Genomic DNA, 17,303 nt, shown 5'->3' on the forward strand with positions numbered 1-17,303 from the left:
GTCACAAATAACAACAGGATAATCTCAAAAACAAAGTATGAAATAAAGGAGGGAAAGTAGTAGAGACGGAGAGAAGGAAGAGCACAGAGTGTCTGGAAAGAGGTGTAAAAATGGATCAAGGGCTCCTTGCACTCAAGGGGTAACATGTTTTCTTAGTACCAAGAATAAAATAATAATAATAGGAGGAGGATGGTAAATGATATAAAGGAACTTCGAGGTAAGGAGAAGAGAAACTCAAAGAATGAGGAATGGACAAGCATTCTGGTCAAGTCCTTCCAGGGTTAAAGCTAGACAGGACTGGAGCTTGAGAGCAGCAGTTCTTTAGAGTCTGAAAAAATGGCTCTGAAATTATAACCAGTTAGTTAATTTTATATCTAATTATTGTGAGATTGTTTAAGACTCCTGGGCCCTACCCAGAGATTCTGATTTAGTTGGTCTGGGATATGAACTGAGAATCTGTTCCTTTCAGAAGCATCACACGTGATTTGAATAGAGGTTGTAAAAACAATTTTGAGATACAGGATATAGAAATCACTTTTGAGAATGTAACAGAGAAAACGAAAATAGCTTTAAAACACGTACTTGATGGGCCGCCTCATAACACAGGTAGAACCAAAAGGCCTGGGACGAGTTCTTAGAAGTGGACCTCATTAATAAAGATCTGGTATCTTTAAAAAAGTAAACGTGTGCAATTTCTCCCTCAAAAATTTCAATAGAGACTTGAGAGTACCACACACCCTCACCAACACTAAGCAATAACACTCTAATACTTGCTAATTTGGCAATAAGAAAATTTTTATGAAACCAAAAGTACTTCCTTAGTGTAACATGGAAAAATGTATTAACATGTGAATGTCCACATGTTTTTTCCCTTCCTAAAAAGGAATGACTTGCTGATACTAAGTTGATCAACATAATAAAGAAAACAAAAAATGTTAGGGGGAAGTGGCCTTGTTACCTGGGATTTGAAAAAAAAACTTTATTGCCAGACCAGTAAAAAGCAGATTCAGGGCCATAAAAGAAATGGGGAGAGGAGAAAAGATCCTGTAAGAATTATTAATCTGGTTATGATTTGAATTCCCAATAATGCTCTTTGAGAACAAATGGAATTCCTTTTTAATAACTTTTGGTGTTGAACTATGCTTCCTGAACAGGACCCAGCCCTGAACTTGGACCATGTCTATCTCTAGATTAGTTAAGGTTACAATATGTCCTGGCCATTTGTACTGCTTTTGTAAATTGCCTGTTGACAGACTTTGTACATTTTTTCTACCAAGATTTATTTTTTCATTAATAAACTTTTTTTAATAAAAATAAAATAAATAATTTTATTATATATATATAATATATATATAAATAAATAAAATAAATATTTTTATTTTAATAAAAATAAAATAATTTTGGGGGGCGCCTGGGTGGCTCAGTTGGTTAAGCGACTGCCTTTGGCTCAGGTCATGATCCTGGAGTCCCAGGATCGAGTCCCGCATCGGGCTCCCTGCTCGGCAGGGAGTCTGCTTCTCCCTCTGACCCTCCTCCCTCTCATGTGCTCTCTCTCTCATTCTCTCTCTCAAAATAAATAAATAAAAACTTTAAAAAATAAAAAAATAAACTTAATTTTTGGGGTGCCTGGGTGGCTCAGTTGGTTAAATGACTGCCTTCGGCTCAGGTCATGATACCAGGGTCCCGGGATGGAGCCCCACCATCAAGCCCCGCATCAGCAGGAAGCCTGCTTCTCCCTCTCCCTCTGCGGGCCGCTCCCCCTGCTTGTGCTCTCCCTCTCTGTCAAATAAAAAAATAAAATCTTTAAAAAAAATAAACTTCATTTTTAATAAACTTCACATAAAATGAGGAGAAAGGACAGGAGTTCCTATATACCTTCTGTCCCCACAAACATACAACTTTCCCTACTATTAACATCCCCCACCAGAGTGGTACATTTGTTACAACTGATGAAACCTACATTGACATATCATTATCACCCAAAATCCATAGATTACCTACAGGTTTGGACAAACGTATAATGACATATTTATAACAGTGTAGTAACTTACAGAATAGTCTCACTGCCCTAAAATTCCTCTGTGCTCTACCTATCCATCTCCTTTGCCCCTAACCCCTGGCAACCATCAATCTTTCTACTGTCTATAGTCTTGCCTTTTCCAGGATGTCATGTAGTTGTACTCATACAGTATACAGCCTTTTGCTTTTTTCACTTAGTAATATGCATTCAAGTTTCCTCCATGTCTTTTCATGACTAGATGCTCATTTCTTTTTGACCCTGAATGGTACCAAACTTTATCCATTCACCTACTGAAGAACATGTTGGTTGTTTCCAAGTTTATGCAACTATGAATAAAGCTGATCTAAACATCCATGTGCAAGGTTTTGTGTGGACATAAGTTTTCAGCTCCTTTGGGTAAATACCAAGGAGTGTGATTGCTGGCTCTGCTGGATCGTATGGTAAGAGTATGTTTAGTTTTGTAAGAAACTGCCAAACTTTCTTCCAAAGTGGCTGCACCATTCTGCATTCCCACCAGCATGAATGAAAGCTCCTGTTGTTCCACATCCATGCCAGCATTTGGTGTTGTTAATGTTTTGGATTTTGGCCATTCTAATAAGTATGTAGTAACATCTTGTTTTAATTTACAATTCCCTAATGACTTGACATGTGATGTTGAACATCTTTTCATATGCTCACTTGCCATCTGTATATCTTATGTGGTTCTATGTCTGTTCACTAATTTTGCCCATTTTTCAATCAGGTTTTGTTTTCTTATTTTTGAGTTTTAAGAGTTCTTTGTATATTTTGAACAATGGTCCTTTATCAGATGTGTCTTTTGCAAATATTTTCTCCCAGTCTGTGACATATCTTCTCATTCCCTTAACAGTGTCTTTCACAGAGCAGAAGTTTTTATTTTTATTTTAATGAATTCCCACTTATTATTTCTTTCACAGATAATGCCTTTGGTTTTGTATCTAAGAAAACCATCGCCATACCCAAGGTCACCTAGGTTGTGTCCTAGGTTATCTTCTAGGAGTTTTTGAGGTTTGCAATTTACAATTAGGCCTATAATACATTTTTACTTAATTTTTGTGAAGGGCATAAGGTCTATGTCTAGATTCATTTCTTTGCATGTGGATGTCAAATTGTACCAGGATTATTTGTTGACAAGACTATCTGCTCGAATGCACTGTCTTTGCTCCTTTGTGTCAAAGGTCAGTTGACTATAATTGTATGGATCTATTTCTGGGCTTTCTGTTCTATTCCACTGATCTACTTGTGTATGCTTTTGCCAAAACCACAGTGTGTTGATTTAATGTAGCTTTATAGTAAATCTTTTTTTTTTTTTAAGATTTTATTTATTTATTTGACAGAGAGAGAGACAGCGAGAGAGGGAACACAAGCAGGGGGAGTGGGAGAGGGAGAAGCAGGCTCCCCGCAGAACAGGGGACCCGATGCAGGGCTCGATCCCAGGACCCTGAGATCATGACCTGAGCCAAAGGCAGACACTTAACGACTGAGCCACCCAGGCGCCCCTATAGTAATCTTGAAGTCAGAGTGTCAGTTCTCTGACGGTCCTTCTCCTTTAAAAATTAGTTGCCTATTTGTGGGTCTTTTGACTTGGTATATAAACTTTAGAATCAGTTTGTCAATATCCACAAAATTACCTGCTGGGATTTTGATTGGGATTGTATTGAATCTATACATCAAGTTGGGAAGAACTGACGTCTTGACAATATTGAGTCTTCCTAACCATGAGCATGGAATCTCTCTCATTTAGTTCCTTGACTTCATTCAGAGTTTAATTTTCCTCTTACAGATCTCACACGTAATTTGTTAGGTTTATACCTAAGTATTTCACTTGGGGAGGGGGCATTAAAGTAAATGGTATTGAGCTTTCAATTTCAAATTCTTCTTGTTCACTGATGGTATATATACAGGAAAGCAGTAACCTTTTATATCTTAACTTTCTATCCTACAACCTTACTACAATCATTTCTAATCCAGGAATTTTTTTTGTCAGTTCTTTCAGATGTTCTACATAGATGATCATGTAGAAATAAAACCACTAACAAAAAGTTTTATTTCCTCCCTCCCTTCCTCCCAATCAGTATAATTTTTTTTTCCCCTTTGCTTGCCTTACTGCATTAGCTCTGACTTCCAAATGAGGTTGAAAAGCAATCGTGGGAAGGGACATCTTTGCCTCATTCCTGACCTTAGTAAAGAGTTTCTAGTTTCTTACCATTAAGTATAATATTAGCTGTAGGATTTTTGTAAATGTTCTTTATCAAGTTGAGGAAGTTCCCCCTCCAAACCTACTTTACGGAGTTTTTTAAATCACAAATGGGTGTTAGATTTTGTTGTAATCATGTGATTTTCTTTAGCCTGTTGATGTAATGGATTATATTAAGTGATTTTCAATTGCTGAATCAGCCTTGCATACCTGGCATAAATTCCACTTAGCTGTAATGTCTAATTCTTTCCACACATTGTTGGATTCAATTGGTTGATATTTTGAGGGGTTTTTTTCATCTATGTTCATGAGAGATAATTGGTCTGTAGTTTTCTTGTAATGTCTTTGGTTTTGGTATTAGGCTAAATGCTGACTTCACAGAATAGAAATTATTCTCTCTCCTTCTATCTTTTGGGAGAGACTATAGAGATGTGGTATAACCTCTTCCTTAAATGCTTGGTAGAATTCACCAATGAACCCATCTGGGCCTGGTGCTTTGTTTTGAAAGGTTATTAATGGATTCAATTTTTAAAACAGATACAGGGCTATTCAGATTGTCTATTTCTTCTTGTGTGAATTTTGGCAAATTGTAACTTTCAAGGAATGGATCCACTTCATCTAGGTTATCAAATTTGTGGGCATGGAGTTGTTCATAGAATTTCTTATCCTTTTAATATCCGTGGGATCTGTAGTGATGTCCTCTCTTTCATATCTGATCAATAATTTGTATCCTTCTTTTTCATTGTTAGCCTGGCTAGAGACTTACTGATTTTATTGATCTTTTCAAAGAACCAGCTTTTGGGTTTATTGCTTTTCTCTATTTCCTACTTACAGTTTAACTGTTTTCTGCTCTAATTCTTACTGTTTCTTTTCTTCTGCTTACTTCAGATTTAATTTGTCCTTTTCTAGTTCCTAAAATGAAAGCTTAAATGGCTGATTTTAGAACATTCTTCTAGTCTAGTATATGCATTCAATGCTATAAATTTCCTTCTAAGCCCTGCTTTTGTTGATAAGTTATATTTTCATTCTCATTTAATTCAAAACATTTTTCAATATCTCCTGAGATTTCTTTCTTGGCCCATGTGTTTTTTAGACATATGCTTTTTAATCTCCAAATATATGGGAACTTTACAACTCTCTTTATGTTATTAATTTCTAGTCTAATTTCATTCTGGTCTGGGAACCAATATTGTATGATATCTGTTCTTTTAAATTTGTTAAGGTATGTTTTATGACCCAGAATGATGTCTATTTTGATGAATGTTCATATGAGCTTGAGAAGAATGTTAATTTGTTGCTGTTGGATAAAGTAGTCTGTAGATGTCAGTTATAATGATAGTTCTGTTGGGTTCAACTATGTCTCTACTGATTTTCTGCCTGCTGAATCTGTCCAATTCTGACAGAGTGTTAAAAGTCTCCAACAATAGTGGATTCATCTATTTTATACTTGCTCTTCTATCAGTTTTTGCCTCACATATTTTGACACTCTGTTAGGTTTATACACATTAAGGATTGTTAGGTCTTCTTGGAGTACTGACCATTTTATCACATGTAATGCTCCTTTTTATTCCAAATAACTATCTTCGCTCTCAAGTCTGCTCTGTCTGAAATTAATATACCTATTCCCACTTTCTTTTGAGTAGTGTTAGCACAGTGTATCTTCCTCTATCCCTTTACTTTTAATCTATGTTTCTTTTTTTAAGATTTTATTTATTTTATTTGACAGACAGAGCACAAGCAGGGGGAGCAGCAGGCAGAGGGAGAGGGAGAAGCAGACTCCCCGCTGAGCAGGGAACCCGACGTGGGGCTCCATCCCAGTACCCTGGGATCATGACCTGAGCCTAAGGCAGACACTTAACCAACTGAGCCACCCAGGTGCCCCTCTATGTGTGTTTTTAAAGTGAGTTTCTTGTACACCATGTACACTGGGGTCTTGTTTTTGATCCACCCTGATAAATCTGTCTTTTGAGTGATGTATTTAGAGGAAATTGTTATAGATGGATTAATTTCTACCATATTTCTTACTGTTTTCTACTTGTCATCCTTGTTTTTTGTTCCCATTTTTGACTTCCACACTTTTTCTTTTTGTGTTTTTGAGTATTTTATGCCTTTTGTGATTTTGAGTATTTTATAGGATTCCATTTCCTCTCTTATCAATTATACTTTTTTTTAACATTAGTGGTTGCTCCAGAATTTGCAATATAGGCAAACCCTGTTATATTGTGCTTTGCTTTACTGTACTTCACAGATACTATGTTTTCTACAAATTAAAGCAACCCTATGTCGAGCAAGTGTATGGGTACCATTTTTCCAACAGTATTTGCTCACTTCATATCTCTGTGTCACATTTTGCTAATTCTCCCAACATTTCAAACATTTTCATTGTTATTATATTTGTTATGGTGATCAGTGATTACAATCTCTGAAAGCTCAGATGGTAACATTTTTTTTTTTTAAAGATTTTATTTATTTATTCATGAGAGACAGAGAGACAGAGGCAGAGGGAGAAGCAGGCTCCCCGCGGAGCAGGGAGCCCGATGCGGGACTCGATCCCAGGACCCTGGGATCATGACCTGAGCCGAAGGCAGACGCTTAACCGACTAAGCCACCCAGGCGTCCCCAGATGGTAACATTTTTTAGCAATAAAGTATTTTTTTAATTAAGGTATGTACATTTTTTTAGGCATAATGCTATTGCACTTAATAGACTACAGTATGGTGTAAACACAACTGTTACATGTACCAGGAAATGAAAAAATTCATTTGACTCACTTTATTGTGATATTTGCCTTGTTACAGCAGTCTGGAACCAAACTCAAAATATCTTCTGGGTAGGCTGTACATATTTACAAGTAATCCAAATCCAATTCTTCCCTCCCATTCCTTATATCATTGCTTTCATTCATTTCACTTATACAGAAGCATACATTAAGCATACACACACAAACTGAATATATTTTTTTTGAACAAACTGAAAACTATCAGATCAATTATTTTTAAAAAAAGTTTTTACTTTATTTTCACTTATTTCTTCTCCAAAGCTCTTCCTTTATGTAGATCAATTTCTGAGGTGCACCATTTTCCTTCTGTCTGAAGTACTTCTTTTAACATTTCATACAAGGCAGGTCTCCTAGTAACAGATTCCCTTGATTTGTTTGAGAAACTATTTCTCCTTCACTTTTGAAGATAATTTCACAAGGTACAGAACTCTAGGTTGGTGGGGGGGGGTCCTCAATACTTCAAATATCTTACTGAACTCTTCTTGCTTGCATGGTTTCTATAAAGTTGAAAAAGTCAAAAATGAATGTGATCCTCACCCTTGCTCTTCTATAGATAAGGTGTTATTTTTCCTCTGGCTTCTTTTAAGATTATTCTCTTTACCATTGATTTTCTGAAGTTTAAATATATTATGCCTAGGTGTAGGGTTTTGGGTTTTTGGTTTTTTTGTGCTTTTTTTTTTTTGACATTTATCCTGTTTGGTATTCTCTATCTAAGCTTCCTGGTTCTGTGATTTACTGTCTGACATTAATTTGAGGAAATTCTCCGTTGTAATTGCCTCAAATATTGCTTCTCTTCCTTTATTCTCCGCCTAGTATTCACATTACATGTATGCTATACCTTTTGTAGTTGTCCCACAGTTTTTGGATGTTCTGGTCTGCTTTTTTCAATTTTTTTTTCCTCTTTACTCTTCAATTTTGAAATTTTCTATTGTCATATCCTTAAGTTCAGAGATTCTTTCCTCAGCTGTGTCCAGTCTAGTAATGAGCCCATCAAAGACATTCTTTGTCTCTGTTAAAGTATTTTTAATCTAATATTTATTTTATTCTTTCTTAGAATTTCCACCTCTGCTTACATTATCCATTTATTCTTGCATGTGTCTACTTTTTCCATTAAAATCCTTATCTTATTAGTCATCTTTAAAAAAAAAAAATCCTGGTCTGGTAATTCCAACATTCCTTCCATATCTGAATCTAGTTCTGATAATTGCTCAGTCTCTGTATTTTTTGTCTTTTAGTATGCCTTGTATTTTTTGTTGAAAAGGCAGACATGATACACTTGGTTAAAGAACTGTGGTAAATACGTCTTTAGCAATGTAGTGGTATGGTGGTGCTTGGGGGAGGCATTTTCCAGTCCTATGATTAGGTGTCAGTTTTTCAGTGAGTTCTGTGAATTTCATCAATGCTTCTCAGTCCCTACCTTTCCAACTCCCCAGAGTTGAGACAGGATAGCAGGGGTTATGTATTTCCCTTTCCCTACATGTATGTCTAGATGAGCTCAAATAGAGTTTTTCCCTTACCCCAGGTGGAAGACTAGAGCTGGTTGATGTTGGGTATTTGCCTTCCCTCACTTAGGTTAGGCTCTGGTAAAACAGTTTCTCCTGAGAGCCTGTCTTGCTAAGAAAAGCAGAATACTCTGGTTTATTTTGAAATGGTTCCTTTCCCCTCCTTCTGCTAGAAAACACAGGGTATTTTTCTCCAATATTAACTGTGATGACCTGGTAGAACTCCTGGAGGTAAAACTCACCAAAGTGTGGATGTCCCCCATGACTAGATTCTCTTGCAGTTTCTAACTCTCAGAGTTGTTCACACTGAGCCTCTGGATTCATCAATTATAGTTTAGGTTTTCCTACCGGGCCCTGGTTGCTGCAGAGGTTTCTGCTTTAGTAAGCTATGATTCCCTGTATCTTCCTGTCACTCCAATTTTCAGGGCAGCAGTTTACCCTGTGACTTCATTTCCCTGAAGAATCTATAAGTTGATTTTTTTAGTTCAGCTTTTTACTTATTGTTAGGATAGAGTGGCAATTCCTAAGGTCCTTCTTTACATGCTAGACTGGAAACCAGAGATTCCAAGTTTTGAGATTATATTTTTAATTAATGTTTTTTTATTTGTTTTGTTGTGTTGTACTTTATATAGTAAGATTATTAACCCTTTGTCTGGCTTTACAAATATTTTTTCCCAGTTTATCATTCGTCTTGAAATCCCATTTATATCGTTTTTGGAAGCAGGAAGTTTTAAATTCTTATGTAATCAAGTCTATGAAATTTGCCCTTTTGGTTTCTGATTTTATCACATGCTTTGAGAGGCCTTTCCACCATCAAGATCATATTACCTTCATGTATATATTCTTTTTGCATTTTTATGGCACTTTTAGTTTTTATGTTTACATTTCTTATCCATCAGGAATTACTTTGTCTTCAGGTTTTATTAAATGGCTGGCTGTCACAAAATCATTTACCAAAGAAATCCATCATGTTTCAACTAATCTAAAATTCCACCTTTATCTTAGACTAAATGCCTATATATAATAGCTGAGTCTGTTTCTAGACTTTGCTCTTGCAAAAAACAAAAACAAAAACAAAACATTGGCAACACAGACAGCCTGTGAAGGGAACTGAATAGCTGGAGATGGGCAGTAAAAGACTAACTTCATTGTTTACCTTTGTGAATTTTATTCCATGTGCTTTGAATTACCACTCAAAAACATCAATAAAAAATTTGTTAAGGTCTGCTTAATATACCTGGTGGAATTATCAAATATTTCAGCTTTCTGCAAATTACACCACAACCCCTGTATGCACCTGAACAATACTTGAAATCATGGATCTACCTCAATTTTAAAACTAGGAACTATGATTTAATCTATTCTATTTTAAATGAATAGTGAAAGTGCCCCAAATATGGCTGACGCTATGTGTTTCTCTGCCATTTAACACGGTCAAACAAATGACTGAAGGGGAAAAAAAGTTCTGTATAAATCCTTAATTATCGTAAGTAAAGCTACTACTTCAAATGTATAAGAACTTCAGATATTGTCAATTCCTTACTATGGGTGTTCCCTAGATCCAGCCACCACAGACATATTTTGCTTTCATCTTCTTCAGAATCTCATCTTTCCATTCTCCTGCAATCTGATTATTGTATTTTGAATATTACTTTTCTTTGTAATTTTATTTCAATGTTGGATGGCAAATTTGACCTCTGTAGTCACCATAATACTATGGTATGGCGAACTGGCTAAAATAAAAGAAATACTCATCTAGCAGAAGATGGAAAAAGAATAGGTTCACCCTTTAAGTCATTCTCTTTAGGACCCTCTCCCTCACACTAATTTCTAAATAACTATTAAGGTAGACTCATTTAATTTTAGCCTTCCTCCAAATAAAAAATATTTTCAAGCACTTGAAAATACTCCTCCAGTAGGAAGGGGAAAGTGACCTAGTATTTAGTACCACTGGCATACTCATTAATAATTACACAAATTAGATACTATCTCTGTACCATGTAATTCTGCTCTCAGTACCTGCTCTCCTAGGTACTTTCCTACTCTCTTTTTTTTTCTAATAAATGAATTCCTTTAACACGTACAAGATGCACAATCTACATATCTAAGTGAAGATGTAGAACACTAAGTGAAGATGTAGAAGAAAAAGCAATTCTTTTAATAGAGTCTCTAATTAGCTTTAAGTTTTAAAACCCCTTGCATTTGATAACATTATCAACCCTATTTAAAAGGAAACAGACTGACTTGCCAAACATCACATTATCAAGAGCAGAAATAGGTCTGATAGAAGGTCCTTTGCCCTAAATATGCTGCTTCCCACCATGTTAAATTCAATACCCACAGAAAAGTGTCTTCATATAATACAATGAAGGAAGCACTCCACAGCACAACAAATGAATACTAGTGATATGTTAAAAAAAAAATTTAGTAGAAATAATTTTCTATTTTCTATACAAGTGATCTCAAATACGTCAAATGAGACAACACTTTAAAAGCTTCTAGGCCGCAGGTAATGTATTTCCTTTGCTCCCAAGTCTCTAGAGCCTTGCCTCACATCATGAAGCACTTTTCAATGGCCACCTACTAGAAGATCTCTACCATCCAAGATCCCGCCCAATACACAGATTAGAAACACCTACTACTATATACATCACTTGTTTTCAAATGTTAAACTGAACATGCACTCTTGGGATAAATCTACTTGGTCATTGTATATTATATCTTTTAGATATTGCTGCATTCAGCTTGCCTAGTATTTGTTAAGGATTTTCACATCTATATCGAGGTACATTGCCCTGTGATATTCTTTTTCATTTTTTTTTTTGAAATTGCCCTTGTCTGGTTCTGGATAGGGTAATGTTGGTTTCATAAATTGAGTTGGAGAACGTTCTTTCATCTACTGTTTCTTAAATGCTTGGTTTAAGATCTAGCATTATTTCTTCTTTAAATGTTTGAAAGTATTTGCCCACCAAATCATGTGGGGCTGGCTATTTCTTTGACCAAAGGTTTGTAATTACAAATGTAAATTACGAGAATAGAACTATCAAGTCTGTCTAAAAAAAAAAAGAAAGAAACACCTACTACTAAAATCTGGGAACTTTCCGTAAGAGATTCATCAGATGAATTTAGCCTAACAACTCTCAACCTTATCAAATTCAGTGTTTCCCCTCCATAAAATATTTTCCAACTTCTGCATTATCACCCTGAAATGAAATTAATAACAATCTTCCTTACAAACAACTTCAAGCAAAGCCATATATCCTAAATATAAATGTAAAAGGAAAATGAAAATAATTTATAAGTATTTCAATGTTAATCCTGAAACAAAACTGAACTAGAAGACATATAAAAGTAATTAGTACATGAATATGACAGCAAAATGGTTTGTAATACAATTTTCCAAAACTGAAAACAACTCTTGGTCAAGTTGTGAACAAAACAAATCTTCCTTTCACACAACATTTGCATGTGGAAATAATATGGGAACATTCTTTGTTCGGGTTAGCCTCTGCATTGCAAAAAGTATAACATCCCTAGTCCCCACCCATTAAATGCTAGTGATTAGCCCCAATCACCACCAAACAAAAAATCTGCTTCCCAACTTCCTCCAAGAGGGCACCCCCCATCTGGACCCACTTCCTTAGTCACAATTCAACTATCACAGTATAATGTCAAGAACACTCAGGAAGCGTGGACTAGTTCCAGTTGTGTCACCTATGACCTATAAGGTCATTGGCAGTGAGCACTCAAAACCTCAGTTTCCAGTATATCAAATGGGGATAAACACTACCTACGCTTTTTGGGTTGTAAAGGTTGATTCAACAACATGTGCTTAGCACAGGGCAGGTGGTTTCCAGCACATGGCATATTGAAATGTATAAAGAAGGAGGCTGTTCCAGATTGAGAACAGCAAAAAGTGATATGAATATGGAAGAGTCTGAAGACAAAATAAGCATACAAAATGAAATTTAACACACAGCAGCCTAGGGACATTTTAGAGAGAAACCAACAGTCCTAATATCTCTGCAACCCCTGAAGGCATATATTACAGTCAATGCAGTGAAATAATATTCAGAATGATGACCCCCATATTAAGAACACAAGAAAGACATCTTTAAGAGACTTCTACAGTACATAGCTGAAATTTCATAAAGCTCCAATACTTAACAGAGTGTCTGTACTAACAAACTTTTCAAACTTTCCTTGGGCAATTGTCCTATTCTACAGACTTGGAAAACACAAAGATATCTAATATACTATATCTGTCCTCAAACATTTTACCATCCAGTAAGTTAGACATCAGTAAAACAGCCATAATATAAAGCAGAATGAAATAGACATTAAATAGAAATTCAACTAATAAATTATGGGAGCCTAGGAAAAATTACGAATAATTTTCACTGGGGAAAATCAAGAACATCCTCATGGCACAGTACTCTGAAAAACAAAGATTCTGATAGGTAGAGAATGGAGAGCAAATCATTAAAGAAAAAATGAAGTGTGGGCAAAGGTGCTGGGCATGTAGATACAACTTGTTCAGAGAAGAGAGCTAGGGAAAGGGTAGGGGTCCAAAAGGGTTGGGAAGGCAGTAAAAACTCAGGCTCTAACAACATCTCAGGACCTGTTCATGGATGGATTTAAATGCTATTCATATGAGTTTGAATTTTATTGGGCAAGAGAGTTTTCCAGAAAACTGGTGCTTATGTGACACACCTGATCCCCAAAGAATGCTGAATAGACCAAAATAAAAGATTCCAAACAATTACAAATTTTCATTAACGAGATCCCTGAAACTAAAACATATATTCTTAATATGAGTAAACAACAAAAAGAACCTAACCCTAAAGTAGAAAGCAACTTCTGAGCTCAAGTCTTAATAAAAATATTACTAAATTTATTGAACCTGGGAACTTAATAATCTTATATATGCCCTCAATCTTCTTCCAAGTAAGTTGGAGAACTTCCTAAACATGTTATTTAGCAGTGCCTCATGTCACTCTGGAAGGCAAGAGGTAAGCTACAGTATTATTAGTCCCTTTTTACTATGGGGAAACTGAGGAACAAAAAGAATAAATTACATGGTCACAAAATAAGCTAATTTCTAGGACTTTAATTAAAGGCTTGAAGCCGACATTTCATCCTTTATTCCTTGTACCATCTGAATATTAGAATTACCTTTTACTGTCCTCTGAACTGGGGAAAAAAAAAAAAAAAGGCAAGACTAAACTTGAAGATCAGTTTCTCAATTTGGTATTGCCACCAAAAAACTGTTTTTAAATCCTATCTCCTGAAATTATGCTATCGGCAAGAACTGCAAGGAGTAAGCAGTAACCCAACCTCCCCCCAAAAAGAAAACTGTAAATAACAGAGGTCAGGAATCCCAGGCCCAGTTTTTACTTTGAGTATCTGGCAGGCTCAGACGTGTGTTCGTAAAACAGGCTTTGCAGATGTCGTGATTGCAAAGGTGCTCTGAGAGGCCCAGAACAGTGATATCGATACACCCACTGCTGCGAACATGAAATCCAAAGCCACGCTCCTCTGCCCCCTCCCCGCACTGCACCACACACCACGCACCACGCGACTCCTGGTATACACCGAGGCCTGTGCGAGGATCCTCCCGACGTTTCCCTTAAAATGCCGTACTTTGAGGATGCCCAGGACGCTGGGCCCCAGTGAACGGTGGAGACACCGGATATGGCTACACACATCTCAAAATCTTGCTTCCCCAGATTCTAGGGCCTGATTCAGAGGAGTCTATCGGACTAAGAGTTCCTGATATTTTTTCACACCCATACACACACATAGTCACAACCCGCACCCACAAGTCCCCTGCCTCAGCCCCCCGCTATCCCCTCTTCCCCTCCACGCCAGGTGGGCGTCCCAGGGATGTAAAGAAAAGGAAGGTGGAGGTTCGAGCTCAGGGTTCCGGGGCCGCGAGGCTTCCCGGCGCCGGCCGGGGTCCAGACCGCCCAGCCCCCGGACCACGGCCGCCCAGACCCGGCCTCGGCCGACGCGCCCCGCCGCCGCCGCCGCCTATCAGCGGAGTGCAGGGGCGGGGCCGGCTGGCTCGGCGGCGGCTCGGCCGCGGGCGGGGACGGGCGGGGGACCGACCGCCGCGCAGCTCGGGCCGCAGCGCGCATACACCCGGCCCGGCTCCCGAGGGCGCCAGCGCGGCCCCGGGGAGCGCGAGGAGCCGGCGAGCGCGCGGCCTGCCGTTGGCGGCCTGGTCCGCCACGCTCGGCGCCCACCCGCCCCCGAGGCGGGGTCCAAGCCCCCGGGAAGATGGTGTCCTGGATGATCTCCAGAGCCGTGGTGTAAGTGCAGCTCACGACGCCCCGCCGCCCGCGCAAGTCCCGGGGAAGGCGTAGGGAGGGGCAGGGGCTAGGAGAGGGGAAGGCCCAGGCCTGGGCAGAGGTGGGCAGAGGTGGGCAGAGGGGGGCTGGGGTGGGCTGGCCTGGCCTCGGGCCTGCCCGGGGGCTGGGGGCCCTCGGCCTCCTCACCCTGGTCCACGTCGCTGCGGGGCTCCCTGCGGCGGACGAAGGCCCGGCGGCAGCGGTGCGGCGCGACCGGGCTGCGTGCGGCGCAGCGGCCCTGCTCCCGAGGCGTTGGGCGGGCGGGCGCGCAAAGCAGGCGGCGCGCGCTCCCCGCTCCCGCTCCCCGCGCTGCGCGGCACCGCCCTGTGGGCCCGGGAGCGGCGCGCCTCGCGGCGGCGCCCTGCGCAGGCTCCGCAGACGCTGAGCGCGGGAGGCCCAGCGATCCTCCAAAGGATGCGGCGGCGGCGGCGGCGGCGGCGGCGGCGTTGAGCCTTTGTATCCCGCGGTTGGTGCGGTGCGGTGTTTCTCTAGGCGGCCGAATGCCATTCGGTCACGTGTGGTAGGAGGAGAGATTTGTCTAAAAACCTGAGACCGCTCCTAGCTCAGATCTTTGGGAGAGGTCCCAGTTGCCCCAAGATTTACAGCTTACCTAGAAAGACGCTCCTATGGAATGGTGACACCCGCTTGTTCGCCCAGATCGCAGAATTTGGCCCTATCTTGTCTGAAATGTTGGCTAAGTGATTGAGAGGCTGCAGGTGCCTGTTGCCTTTTCTCAAATTATCGGTTAATTTCATTGTGCTCTTATCAACAAGTGCTACAGGTCCATAAGGAAAAAAAACAAAACACCGCAACTCCACCAAAAGTATTTGACTACAATTTAAACTGATTTTCTCCCATCCTCCTCACCTTACCCCCCAGCTCTTCAAAAAAAAAAAAAAAGTCACAAAGTAAACAATGACGTGGGTACAGCCAGGGGCCCGTCGGTTCATTATTCATGATCTCTGTAGGAGTAGTATTACCTCAGTACCTTTATGAAATGTTTTTGTGAGGCAGCAGGCTTCTCCGATTAGCTTTAGAATGTGGAAAAAATAACATTACCAGAATTTCAAATTTTGTTTTTCACTGCGAAGAAGGAGCTAAATTTTCTGCGAGTTTTGTTTTTTTTGTTTGAGAGTGAATCAGTCACTTAATAGCTCTGTTCAACCTGATTTACTATTCAACCTGATTTGCAATAGCCTTCTGAATTTAATATTTGATTGTTTTAATGAAGTTTGTCCTACCTCCCTACAGTTTCTAGATTTAAAGCTTCAGAGCTTCCTGCGTTCATCCGTACAGAACTAAAAGGAAATAAAAGCATACTACAGATGTCTTCAGATTTTTTTTTTTAGCCTTTTTAAGCCTTTGAGTCATTTACATAATACAGGCATACCTTTCTTGACCTAGTAGATGTATATCAAGTGTTGTGTCTGCACCTAGAAAATGAAGTGCCCCATTAAGTAGCTGTACTATTTTTTTTTTTAGCTCTGGTTTCCTTTGACCAGTTTTCTTTTTTTAACAGAAAATTGTGAAGTACTTTGCATGACTCAACTCAAATTGTTTTTGATCGTTGATTGTAAATATGAAAGTCTTTTCTAGGTGCTACCTATAACACAAAAGTTAGTAACACAGTGTTGATGTTAATGGAACAGTTCAGATACACGGATACCTACAATACAGGTGACAATGTCAAGTCTTGTAAGAGTTACACCCAGTGCTATAGGGGTTAGATAAGGAGGGAATGATATCTGGTTGGAGAATTAGAAAAAACAAGGGAGATTACATTTGAGATGGACCTTAAAGGACCGTCTGAATTTAGACAGCCAAAGATGAAAGAGTAAAGGATTCCAGATAAAGGGATCATTGTGAGCCAAAGCACAGAGGAGGGAAAGCCCAGATTAGTTACAGGGAACTTGAGGACTGGAGAGAGAGAGAGAGCTGGAAAGGTAGAGTAGGGCTGTTTTCAAGGAATTTAAGGAAAAAGTGATAAATTTTGTTAGGCAGTGGTGGCTTTGCTTTTGGAAGATTCTCTCCCTTGCTGAGTGAGATGGTTGTAAATCAAGAAACACTGAAGACAGGGAGCCCACTTAGGGGGCTTCCTGTCTGGAGAGAGGAGATTAAAGCCTGCAGTGCTAGAATCTATGGAATTTGAAGTGTGAGGCAGAAGAAAAGAAACAAAAACGTGAGGGAGCAAAAAGGTCATGGAATTGTATTTCATGAGCCATTGAACCATTAGGATACTAGAAAGCACATCTGTCAAGAATATAAGCATCATTATATTTTGCCCCTATGCTTCTCAATTTCTCAGTCTCTAAGCACTAAATGTTTTCTACTCCCTTGATTGTACCAAAGGGACACAAAAGCCCAATCCCAGGATCAACACACACTTGGAAACTTTTTTTCATGCCAGGAGATAGAATTTATTTACATTCTTTTT

The 17,303-nt window shown here is 39.1% G+C and overlaps 2 protein-coding genes across 3 annotated transcripts in view; one reads left to right on the plus strand and one right to left on the minus strand.

Moving 5' to 3' along the window:
* LOC118019659 (probable JmjC domain-containing histone demethylation protein 2C) overlaps positions 1-15,101 on the minus strand; it is a 341,719-nt gene extending 326,618 nt beyond the window's left edge. The window contains exon 1 of the mRNA XM_035019066.1: positions 15,017-15,101. The gene's annotated coding sequence lies outside the window, so the exon portion shown is untranslated. The remainder of the gene's footprint in view (positions 1-15,016) is intronic.
* Positions 14,643-17,303, plus strand: part of LOC118019692 (receptor expression-enhancing protein 3) — a 99,180-nt gene continuing 96,519 nt past the window's right edge. For both annotated transcript variants that reach the window (XM_035019110.1, XM_035019119.1), the window contains exon 1: positions 14,643-14,830. In XM_035019110.1, the coding sequence (XP_034875001.1) occupies positions 14,799-14,830 (32 nt within the window). In that variant the 5' untranslated portion in view covers positions 14,643-14,798. The remainder of the gene's footprint in view (positions 14,831-17,303) is intronic.

The sequence above is a fragment of the Mirounga leonina genome, unplaced genomic scaffold, assembly GCF_011800145.1.
Source record: "Mirounga leonina isolate KUSES-001 unplaced genomic scaffold, KU_Mleo_1.0 Mir_108, whole genome shotgun sequence".
NCBI lineage: Eukaryota > Metazoa > Chordata > Mammalia > Carnivora > Phocidae > Mirounga > Mirounga leonina.